Source organism: Xenopus laevis, chromosome 1L, assembly GCF_017654675.1.
Source record: "Xenopus laevis strain J_2021 chromosome 1L, Xenopus_laevis_v10.1, whole genome shotgun sequence".
In the NCBI taxonomy this organism is placed as follows: domain Eukaryota; kingdom Metazoa; phylum Chordata; class Amphibia; order Anura; family Pipidae; genus Xenopus; species Xenopus laevis.
Genome location: NC_054371.1, coordinates 154,569,664 through 154,582,455, shown reverse-complemented (window position 1 = coordinate 154,582,455; position 12,792 = coordinate 154,569,664). Strand labels below are relative to the sequence as shown.

Below are 12,792 nucleotides of genomic sequence, written 5' to 3'. Positions count from 1 at the left end.
CTATCTGCAGCTTACTTACATGTAAAAATGTAGGGGTAACTTATATGTCTATATAGCTGTATCATGCAAAGGTCAGGGAAGTGATCTATTAAGATGATTTTTTGGGGACCTGTCACCCAAAGAAATACATTTTTCTATTTCTAGATATTTTATCATGTTAGTCAAGCTAAATAAACTTCAGTTGCACTTTATAAGTTATTTAAATATTGTTTCTTTTAGTCTTGGAATTCAAAATCACATGAAGCAGGCGGGTGCCATTTTGTGGACATTTTTATTAAGGCAAGCTTTTCATCATGCCAAAATCTTGTTTATGTACCAGAATGGTGGCACCTGGTTAACCAATTAGACGTTGAGATGAGAAGGGGAATGTGAGGCATGCAGTAACATTAAAGAAGTGCCTCTGGCATAAAGGAGGGGCGGCAATATATGATTGACAATTGAGCTTTTTAAATGGGTTTATGATGGGTATGGATTTTTGAATATGGGTTTCATGCCTTATTTGAAAATAACTTTTATTTTACAGCTTTTTATTTCTGGGTGACAGGTACTTATTAAAAAGAAAATTGCAGCCCGGTTCTACTTAGCAGGGGCCGATTGCCCCAAGGGCCTGAGTTATTAACCTATTTTCTGCGCAAGCCTCCTAGGGGGGCATTAGGCCATGTAGATGTTTAAACAGTAATACAGGGTCCTTGTCCTTGCATTGCTTGATGGAGGGCAAGTGTCATTGTCCCTATATAAGACATGAAAAATTCTGCAAATCGTATTAGTTACTTACTGTGAAATATTTAGCCAGAAGGGCTTGATTTAGAATTTGTATTATTAATCACTATATTTACACATACATACAATAAAGAGAGACAGAGGCAGGCAGATAATGATCATGTGTGATTGTGAATATACTTTGCATAATGCTTTAGTGCATTACCCACATCCACATTTATGCACACAGGTCAAGTCCAACTGTGCAGCATCTCCGTTAATTCACTTTATGACCCAGGACTTCTTCTTCACATGTGCTACTTTTGGCTAGAGACTACAGCAAAGTCACTCATAATAATGGTGCTGATCTTACCTACCTGAACTGCTTAATCAGAGCACATCAGTGTCTCGTGTAGCCAAGATGACAACAATACCATCATGTGCAATCCCTTGGAAAAGTCTGATCATATGCATGCACAAAATGGTGACAAGCATGGGAAATACCCCTGGATACATTTGTATGTACAAGCAAAGCAATTTCTCTTTTTGCAAAAGGATGATACAGTTCATTATAGCGAATATCCCATCTAAATTAGGTCACCTATTCTCTTTATACATCATTTTTTTATCCAAATATAGGTATAAAATGAAAACTGTTTAAATCTCTATCACATACTGTATTTATCAAGAGCCAGTTAACCTACCTGTATGGTTTGGAAGTGTGAGACTAAACCAAAGTACCCGGGGGGAAATGCAAATATTATAGACAGCACATAAACCCCATGCTAATAGATCCCTGATTGGAATCAAACCCATGCCCCCAGCCCTGTAAGGCAGCAATACTAAACACTTCACCATGCTGCCCATATTCAGTGGTAGGTTCAAAGTAACCAACCTGAACTGACTATTCACATCTTGATCATTATGAACTAGAAGTCCAGTTTGAATATTGGTGCATTAATATGTTCTCTGTTTGCTGTATTTGTAGTTGCTCTTGTCACATCACTTACCCTGGGGTCAATAACTAGATAGGTCTTTACGTTATTCTCTTTCAGATAAGGGTCCCGCTGTGCCAGCGTTGCTTCTTCCACCTCATATTCATTTTCTAAATGGGACAAAGTGGCTCCTGTGATGTGCACTCTCCTACAAGATGAAGGGGGAGATTAATGAACATGCCTCTTATACAGAGATCAAAGAGAGGTTCAGATCTTTTGCTTTCTTACCCTGGTACTCCTCCAGCCTCCATGTGATTAGCTAGTGTTACATCGTGTGACCACACATCATACTGCCACTTCTGCAGACCAATCACCCCACAAAGCACATTTCCAGAGTGGACACCAACGCGCATGTTGATATCGACACCGGTGGCTTTTCGCAGCTTGCTGGACAGAGAAAAAACAGTAATGTCAACACAGATTGGGGCCTACATACAAAAGTTTTTTAAAAAAAATGTTTTTGTATCCTTCATTGTCTACAGTTAAAGGATAAGTAAACCTTAAAAATAAGTGAATGCAAAATTGATCATTGTGCTATTCTAAGCACTTTTGTATTTTACAATCATTATTTATTTGGTTTTTATCCCAAGATATTAAGGGATACCTGTACTGTACAATATGAATGAATTGTGTTACAACAGTGCCACCTGCTGGTCAGTTTCCCACCAGTCTGACCACCAAGTGGTCAAGGAAATTGTCAGGAGAAAGAAAGAGGCTGCTCTGATGTTCTTCTGTTTAGGATAAAAAGTAGAAACCTTTCTCACATCTTTACTACGCATAAGAACATCAGAGCAGCCTCTTTCTTTCTCATGACAACTTTCTTGACTACTTGGTGGTCAGACCAGCAAGCAAACTGACCAGCAGGTGGCACTCTTGTAACAAAATTCATTCATATTAACAGTACATGTATCCCTTAATATCTTGGAATAAAAAATAAATAAATAAATAATGAATGTATATTACAAAAGTGCTTAGTATATAGCACCCTCATCAATTTTACATTTACTTATTTTAAAGGTTTACTTATCCTTTAATGGCACCTAAAAGCATCATGTGGAATACTGAATCATACAGAGCATTTTTTTGTGAGATACAAAGACAAGAAAATCTTCTGCAGAGTCATGCTAAAGAAGTTACTGCAAAGATCAAAGAGCTACATTAGCCCCATTTAGTGCCAACTGCCTGGACAAAAGCTCTATAAATAGTTCATTGTATGTCAGTATTCGGCACGCAAACCCCATGCAAGTAACACTTTTGCAATATAACTACAGATGGCAGCACTGAGCTGTATTGCATATCAAGCTGCAAGCTTCTTTTCTTGCATCACAGTCACTATTCATAGACATGTTCAAATTCATACATATATTAGAAATACAACCCCTTGGGACTCTGTAAAATGTAAATAAAAAGAGAATGGAATGATTTGCAGATCATTTAAACTCTATATTTAATCTTAATATTTTACTTTAAAGGAATTGTTCAGTGTAAATAAAAACCTGGATAAATAGATGGGCTTTCCATTTGGCCTAAATAAAGAATATGACCTTAAACCAATTTTTAGATAAATTCATTTTTAAAAGATTTTATATTGTTTTTATTTTAAATCTTTTTACAGAACTGCATCATTTTGAATTTGATTCACCTATAATATTGGCTTCACTTCAGATGGATACTTTGTGGAAACTGTTACACTCGCTTTTGTAAATGGTTACACTGTTTGACATATATGATAAGATGTAACACATGATTGTTATTAGATACTAATTGGCCACTAGATGTCTCACAAGGGTTTAAAAGGCTATGTTTGGATTGTCAGTTTAGCTTGATAAAAGGCCATTGAGGCCTGAAACGTCACTGTGATGCCCAGAAGTCTGCAATAAAGGCATTTTTATCTTACAAAGATTGAGTGGTGCTGTTCAATTACAATTTCTTCAATATTGACCGGTGATAAGTGGCCACTGGGGAACCTGCACTACAACTTAAAAAGGAAAAAAAAGGTGTAAGAAGTCGTGCTGACTGCTCCTTTTACCCAATATAGTTAGTTAATCAAAAATGTAATGTATAAAGGCTGTAGTGACAGATATCTAACCAAGCTTCCTCCTTTGCAGTTATTATTAACAAGTATTTATATAGCGCCAACATATTGCGTAGCACTGTATCCATAGTTACATAGTTAAATTGGGTTGAAAAAAGACAAAGTCCATCAAGTTCAACCCCTCCAAATGAAAACCCAGCATCCAATCGGGGGGGGGGGGGGGCAAATGGATCATAATAGTTTGCTTTTGAATCTGATCAATAGCAAACTCACAACTCACGGCAGTTATGTCTCATGTGACCACCCTTAAAGTCAATCACTAAGAGTTAGCGAGATTTAAAGCAGGAAGTAGTGTTCTGACTACTATATTACACATCCAGTCATGGATTATGGATTATATTTTTGGCTAACTATATTACAAACGTGTTTTTTTTTGCACGGCATATCTTTTTATCCAGTTTTTATTTTTACACTGAACTGTGTACACTAGGGACATAATTCTATAGTGGAAATCACTGCATGAGTTCAGGAATACTTCCAAAAAACATTGACTGTAAACATAATTGGCCACTACATCCACAATAGCATAGAAGATATATATAAACATTATCCAGGAAGACTTCCACCTTCTCTGGGCCCAAAGCTCAAGCTTCAGATAGGCTGAGGGGGAAGGGAAAACTCTCTTGTGGTCTCTTATCAATATTTGAAGATTGTTTTTGGAAATTATGGATGCCACATCCTCTGGGCTAAAGAGGAGAAGGACCACTTTGCTTGTTATTAGCACAGGATTTAATATAGGGTGCTTTAATGCATATGGCATGGTTAGCTTGCAGATCTAGGAAGGCAACATTACTGACAAACAATATATATAGGTTTTGGAGCAAGATATGCTGCCATCCATGTGGCATCCTTTTTTTAGAGAAGGACATGTTTATTTCAGCAATACAATGCCAAACCTAATTCTGTATGTCTTATAACAGCATGTAGAAAAAAAAAGTCCAGGTACTAAATTGGCTGGCCTGCAGTCCAGACAGGCCCGGATTTGTGGCGAGGTCAGAAAGGCCCGGGCCTATCGTGGCACGATTTTAGGGGCGGCATGCCACCCAGCCGCAATCCAAGGGAGCACTGGGGATGCATACTCCTGTACTCATCATCCTCAGTGCTCCAGCGCATGTGCATGCTCGCGTGCGTGGGTGGGGGAGGTGCGATCGCAGGTGCCGGCACTAGGACCCAGTGGCCTCGGAGCGCCACAGCAAGAAATCCAGACCTGAGTCCAGACTGGTCACCCAAACATTTGGAGCATTATAAAAGAAAAAATATGACAAAGGAGACCCTGACTGTTGAGCAGTTGAAATCCTATATCAGGCAAGACTGGGACAATATTTCACTGTCAAAACTACAGCAATTGGTCTCCTCAATGGTTACAGAGTGTTGTCAAAAGAAGAGGTGAGGTGAGGCAAGGGGGAAAACATGCCCCTGTCCCAACCTTTTTGAAACGTGTTGCTGGCATCAAATTAAAAAAATGAGCATCAGTTTTTCAGAAAATAAAAATTCTTGGTTTTAATATCCGATATGTTGTCTGTACTATTTGCAGATAAAGATGATGTGCAGATCATCCCTTTTTTTTTCAATTTACATTTATGTTGAATCTATGCCTATGAACTGGCTTCTAGAGTGTCACAGCAGTGCAGCTAAGTATAAGTGCATTCATTATGATACAGACAAACATTGCAAATACAATTCTGGTAATCATGTTAGGCACATTTGCAAATCTTTATATGAGTAGATCACTTGAGGATATATACTGTACATTAATTCATCTAGTTGTATGCAGTTTCATGACAAGGTGGATAATAATTCGATAATATGAATAAACAGTTCACAGTTCAGTAGTTTTGCCAAGGAAATGTGCAAGGAAAGCCTTTTGGATAACAAATGCAACATCTCAGTGGAGCTCAGTAGTGATTTAAATAACCTTTTTATGATCATATGCCAACAATATGCAAGAGTAACTGGAAGACATTACAGGCTCTATCTACTCAGTGACTGGCAGCATTTGTATTTATGCATTAAAGGGATTCTGTTTTGGGAAAACAGAATCAAAGTACATCAGTTAAATAGAGTTGCTCCAGCAGAATTCTGTACTGAAATTTGTTTTTCAAAAGAGCAAACAGATTTTTTAATTTTGAAATCTGACATGGGGCTAGACATATTGTCCCAGTTGAGATGGCTGCCTACACACCAATATTACAGCTAAAATATATACTTGTTGCTTCAGGAATAATATCTTATATGGTAGAGTGAATTATTTGCAGTGTAAACAATGTAATTTAGAAATAAAAACTACAACATAAAAATCATAACAGAATTCCTTTAAGACAGCCAGCTAGCTGTGTTAGACTGTCACATTGATTTTATTTGTGAGGATTAGTTGAATCTATCCAAACAAAAGTAACACAGTTTTGGACTGAATAAATAAAATAAACATTCTGAGTCCTGAGTACATTGACTGGGCTGCTTGGAGACAGGTCTGGTATAATATTTCAAACATGAATACTACACGGCACTCCAGTCAAATTACTGATTTGGTTCATTGCATCACTGTACAAATTACTCTATCATGTCTCAAAAATCAAGAGTACTTGCAGGAAAAGTACTGCACATACAGTAAGTTACATTATTATGTACTGCATAACATGAGTATGATATAACTTCTCACCGTATAGCTTGGCACATGTCTAATCCCATCTGAACACAGTTTTTGGCATGGTTTGGCAAGAACTCAGGCAGGCCTGACACACAGTAGTAACAGTCTCCTAGAATCTTAATGCGCATACAGTCATTATCCTAGACACAGGGAAACAAGCAGGAGAACAAGTATGATGTTTGCAATCGGGATAAAAATGGTGATAAAATAGAAATATTTATTTTAAATTATAATCAAAGGAAAAATAATTCAAGGGTGGACCAAGGGCTGTTACCAGGATGGTTAAAATAACATCTGCATCATTAGACTATTAATACTTTAGTAAATAGAGAAACATTTGTGCTGGCTCTAAGTAACACAGGTTTTAGGCAACCAATACAGTACCCGGTTAGGCAATATTTAATTCAGCCAGCAGGTGGCACCAACCTTTAAAGTAGAAGGAAAGCTACCAAGGCAGTTTATTGCCAATAGATTAGCCACAACAGTGCAATCTAGAACACCATTTTTTTTCTTTATAATGCTTTTCCATCAGGGCCGGAACTAGGGGTGGGCAGAGTAGGCGCCTGCCTAGGGCGCAAAGCTGTGGGTGGTACCTGCTCTGTCGCCTATGCTATGTCCGGTCCCATCTTTCACAGACTGTTTGTGCTATTTCCTTGTCTTTTTGTGCTTCTGCTCTAGACACTGTCTCCGTTTGTTTAGGATAGCAGCTGCCATATTAGCTTGCTGTGACATCACTTCCTACCCGAGTCTCTCCCTGCTCACTCATAGCTCTGAGCTCAGATTGCAGCAGGAAGGGGAGGAGGAAGGGGGAGAGGAGCAAACTGAGCATGCTCAAGCCCTGGAGGTTTATGCTGAAAACAGGAGGTCTGATACAAAAGCCCATGTGTACACAATAGAAGGAAAGAAATGGCAAGGACTAGGTGAGTTAGGAGATTGGTACCAGCTCACTTAAGAGGTGAAGGGCAGGCTAGTTAGCAAGAGATGTCTGTGGCCCCAACAAGGAGCGATGTTTTGTGGTAGGATCCCGGGAGATTGTGAGCCATTTAGGGATGTGAGCAGAGCCGTCATCATGGGGGCACATTTGTACCGGGCTGGGGCCTAAAGGGGGGTCCGGCTGTGTCCTTTTCAAATTAGCCGGCCCCCACTTGACATCGGCGATCCGAAGAGCTGAAGATCCAAAGTTCCAAAGAGCCAAAGTCCCAAAGACCCAAAGCCGTGAACAGAGCCAAATCCGCAAAAAGACCTAAATCACCAAAGACCCGAAGCTACGAAAAGACCCGAAGCCACGAAAAGACCCAAAGTTGAAGCCCTGAAGCTGAAGAAGGACCCAAAGCCACGAAAAGAAAGATGTTCTTTTAAAAACTTTTATGTGGGACCCAGTTTGCCAATGTTTTTTTCTAAACTTATAATAGGGTCCTGAACAGCAATGGCTTTTTATAAAGTGTGTGTGGGGGAGTGGCCTTTTTACTGTGGCCCAAAAACTTGGGACGGGGTCCCGTGATTTCTGATGGCGCCCTGGATGTGGGTGTCCAGTTGTAGGTTAGTGGGAAACTACGGGCTCTGTTGTAAGACGCTGCTAAATATAGGCATTATTATTGGTTTCGAAACATGTGTCACTCCTTGCTTTACTCGTTTGCCTGTGGCTGCTCTATTTTGCTCACAGACTTACTATTAAAAGTTATTATTACACTGTCATGATGAGTATATATTTCTTTGCAGGAAGCATAACGTATATGAACTGTGCAACCTTGTGGCCCAACAATAGAATAAAAAGATAATTGAAATGTAAGCTCGTTTGTTCCCGCTGTCTGTGTGCTCTATTAACTGACAAAGAATTTCTCAATTTGGGCTTGGCTACAGATTTAACCCTCCTTTGTACACAGATAGAAATGAATCAGACTGAAGAGCCCTAATAAAACTCCACATGTAAAATATAGCCAACGAGCTGTACAAACATGTATTTAATTATTGTTTTCAAGCAGTGCCACTGATTTTCCTATTTTGGGTGATCTTAAAGCTTTAACAGAGTGGATGAAATGTGTATGTGTTCTATTTATAGACCAATAAAAAATTTATTGTGGCAGAAAAAACATTTATTTTGCAAACACTAGTAATAGGAACACTGTTTCCAAAATGTGCAATCTAATGTAAATACTGCCAGTAGTGCCATTTAGTTGGGGCATTGTTTATGTTACTAAACACAAGAAAAATTAAGTGTGGAAAGACAGGGATGTGACAGTGGGTCCCCCCTACCTTCCACCTTCTTGCCAACCAGTTCAGGCGGGCCCCTCCTGGGCCAACACAGTTAGACTGAAGAAGTCACTCATAAAACTTAACCTTTAATACTTCGAATTAAAAATGCAAACAAGAATACCCACTGGGCCATGCCCACACAACAAACCACAATTAAAAAAGTGTGCAAACAAACTCACTGCAATTCAAGAGTATATGCAGTGCAGGACTGTGGCCTTAAAAAACACCAATTAAAAACGATAACGCCATAGGTGGTAGGTGGGGGGTTAACAGACTCAAAGACTAGAATGTCTAGTGATCCATAAAGTATCACTAGGATAAAGAATTAATACTGTTACCAGGTAAGTACCCAATTCCTCTTGCCACCCACGCTCCCCTGTATATAATTCTACCTCTCTATGTGGGGAACAGATGGGAACTAGACCCCCACCATCCACCTATGCTGCCCTACGCGTTTCGATGTCTAAAACAGCTTCTTCAGGGGCATAGGTACTGTCCGTGTGCCTCAGAAGGCTTTAAATAACCTGTCCTTGGCGTTCTTTATGCGTTTTTGCGTGACTTCTTCTGTCTAACTGTGTTGGCCCAGGAGGGGCCTGTCTGAACTGGTTGGCAAGAAGGCGGAAGGTAGGGGGGACCCACTGTCATATCCCTGTCTTTCCACACTTCATTTTTCTTGTGTTTAGTACTCTTAGTTTAATCTAACCTGCAGGCAACTTAATTTCTCTTTACACGTGGAAGCTCCAATCTCCACGCTTTTCTCGCATTGTTAATGTTACTCAAAAAAATTATTTCATTTGTTTTTTGTTTACATAGGGATGTGTATTTCTTGGTACTCATATGACTGTTACGATTTCCTTTGATAAAAAAAATGAGTCCAGTCTTGCTTCATAGCTTTGATTCTAATTATAAACTGAGGTTGTCTCACATGACACAGATTCGGATCAATGACCCTTTATCAGAAGGCTCAAGTTTCTTTACCACCCCGTTGCATGGGTGATCTTGGTCTAATTTAATTATGAGGCCGATGTCCGATGAAGGACCCCATTGTCAGTGTCAGTGGGGCCCTTTATGTGATAGCTATTGCTTTGCCTTCGTGTGAGTCAGAAGGCTTGTTAAAGAAAACAGCCTAATGATTGCTAGGCCCCTAAAGTAGATCAGATTGTCATTTCCTGATGACAGCCCTGTGGTCTTATAAGATATAATGATTATTTTTAGCCAGCTATCTCACTGTACCACATAGGTGTGGCATAAGCAGAAGAATGGAAATATAAAAGCCGTGGCAACACAGCTTTGCCAACCAATAGATAGTTGCACTCTTATCGAGTTATTTTCCATTTGGGAGATAAACAAACAGGTACAATGCTTTATTCAAAGAAAACAAATTGGCAGGGTCAATCTAAGGGGTGGTTCACCTTTAACATGTTAAAGCATGGCCAACTCTCAGCAACTTTTCAAGTGGCCCTCATTTTTTTATTTTTTTTTCAAAGCTTTTGAATTATTTGCCCTCTTCTGATTCTTTCCAGCTTTCAAATGGGGGGGTGTCACTGATCCCATCTAAAAACAAATTTTCTGTAAGGCTACAAAAGTAATGTTATTGTTACTTTTTATTACTTATATTACTATTCAGGCCCTCTCCTATTTATATTCTAGACTCAAATTCAGGTAACTTGGATCCTGAAATTGCAAACTGGAGAGAGCTTTTGAATAAAAAGCTAAATAACTTGAAAACCACAAATAATAAAACATGAAAACCAATTGCAAATTGTCTCAGAATATCACTCTCTACATTCATACTAAAGGTTCATTTAAAGGTGAACAACCGCTTTAAGTCCATGTGAAAAAGGTAAGAATACACTTTTCTACACAATACAATATGTGTGCCCTACATAACAAATCCTATTGCAATCTCTTACTTTTGCGATTTGGTCAAACTTTCCGAAGAGCTCATTTAACATGAGAACCAACTCCTTGGGAGAGCACTCACTGGAGAGTAGCGTAAAGCCCACAATATCTGCATACAGAATGCTGCAAACCAACAATAGGAATTTATAAACACAAGCAAACAATAGCTAACCATATATTCATTATACATCATAGTTGCATCACAAATAAAGTACATACAATATGTTACCATGCACTTAAAAACTATGGCTCATTCATTAGCTGGTAATTTGGGGAATGTCTCTCACCTTACATCCTTGTGTCTCTTGATATACAGGTTATGGAAATTGTTGGTATTTTCTGGCTGAGGCCGCTTCTCTTTCAGTCTCTCTATGATCTCAGCCTTCATTTCAGTTGCAATATATGCAGGAAGAATGGAGAGTAGCAAGCGCTCCTATGATACAACATACATAGTATCAGACTCACCTAAACGTAGGCCCATTTCATCAAGATGATACATAAAATAAAGTTCTGCTCATTTACATTTATATTTAAGAGGGATGGTGTTCTCAGGTTTTTTTAATGTTTTGGTGGCTATTATCACTGACCCTAAAGCAGGAAAGCAAATTAGCTGATCTGTAATGGACGAATCTATGGCATTTCGCTTTGCTGAAAAATCTGTGAATTTACCGAAAAATTTGCAAAACAGGGAAAAATTTGTGAAACACATTAAAGTCAATGGGTATCAAATAATTTCACCACAGTTTCGCAAATCTATTCGCTGGAGGTTAACCGCCAATATTTGCCGAGAATCCCATGCCTGGCAAATTTATTTGCCCATCACTAGATCCTACATCTTTAAAACAAAATAAGATGTATCATTTTATGAACTCCAGAAATTTCCAAGTCAATGGTCAAGTTTGTTGGATGAACAATTCTGGTGAAAATTTTTTACCCCAGCTTTATATTTATTACACATAATTCTACACAGTAAAGCAAGGAGTAAAATTGGCAATATATAATGTATTCTAACTGTTCTACTTCTTTATACAGCACAATAAATATACCCTTTTTTTGACTGTAAAACATTTTACACTTAGGGGATTATTTACTAAGCTCCGAATACCCGAAACTCCCCAAAATCCGAAAAATTTGAGATTTTTTGTGTTATAATAGGCTTAAAAAAAATTCACAAATTTTTCAGAATTTATTAAACCCCGAGGGCTAAAAAGCCCGAATATAAAAACACGGCATCTCAAACCTGTCGAGGTTGCATAAAAGTCAATGGGAACAGTCCCATTGATTTTTGGTTGTGTCGGGGGTTTCGGGCAATTTTCACAATGTTTTCGGAGCTTTCAAATGAAAACTCCGAAAAATTTGGAGTTTTAGGGGGAAATTCAGGAAAAAAATCTTGAAAATCTGAGCTTTTCCCACAAAGGTAATTTTCAGGAAAATGTAATAATAAATAAGAGTTAAAAACCCAAGCGGGTTAGATCGGAGTTTGTAGCAGCCGATATTGAGATAAATTCGGACCTTGATAAATAACTCCCTTAATGTATGTATGGAATAATCATAGCACACTGCAAGATTTTCATACAGGAGTCTACGAAGATTCTCATTTATCCAGGTCATGATATACAGTATCTAGTAGACTTAAGTCAAAGGTAACTGGACAGTTAAGAGTTTCTTGAAAACATTTCACCACTCATTAGAGTGGCTTCTTCAGTTCAATTGAAGTGGTAGGGAATTCATACAGGACCAGTCAACAAAGATTATTATTTTACCAGGTGGAGTTATTTTTCATATTTCAAACCAGTTAGTCCACTTTTCCCTAGTAAATATTCACATTCTTTTCAATCTTACATATCTGAGCTATAAATGTGGGAAAGCCTTAAAGGAATTGTTCAGTGTAAAAATAAAAACTGGGTAAATAGACAGGCTGTGCAAAATAAAAAATGTTTCTAATATAGTTAGTTAGCCAAAAATGTAATGTATAAAGGCTGGAGTGATTTGATGTATAAAAAGTCAGTCAGAAACTACTTCCTGCTTTTCAGCTCTCTTGGCTTACACTGACTGGTTACCCTGGTTACCCGGCAGTAACCAATCAGAGACTTGAGGGGAGGCCACATGGGTCATATCTGTTGCTTCTAAATATGAGCTGAATGCTGAGGATCAATTACAAACTCACTGAACAGAAATGTACCATGTGGCCCCCCTTCAAG

General features: G+C 38.5%; 1 protein-coding gene across 4 annotated transcripts in view; it reads right to left on the bottom strand.

The window, feature by feature from the left end:
* The window catches only part of adcy4.L (adenylate cyclase 4 L homeolog), a 44,621-nt gene that overhangs the window by 11,292 nt on the left and 20,537 nt on the right, over positions 1–12,792 (bottom strand). For all 4 annotated transcript variants that reach the window (XM_018259882.2, XM_018259889.2, XM_041565516.1 and 1 more), the window contains exons 6-10: positions 10,879–11,024; positions 10,603–10,714; positions 6,449–6,576; positions 1,923–2,081; positions 1,710–1,842 (exon numbers count right to left, since the gene is read on the bottom strand). In XM_018259882.2, coding sequence (XP_018115371.1) covers positions 1,710–1,842; positions 1,923–2,081; positions 6,449–6,576; positions 10,603–10,714; positions 10,879–11,024 — 678 coding nt within the window. The remainder of the gene's footprint in view (positions 1–1,709; positions 1,843–1,922; positions 2,082–6,448; positions 6,577–10,602; positions 10,715–10,878; positions 11,025–12,792) is intronic.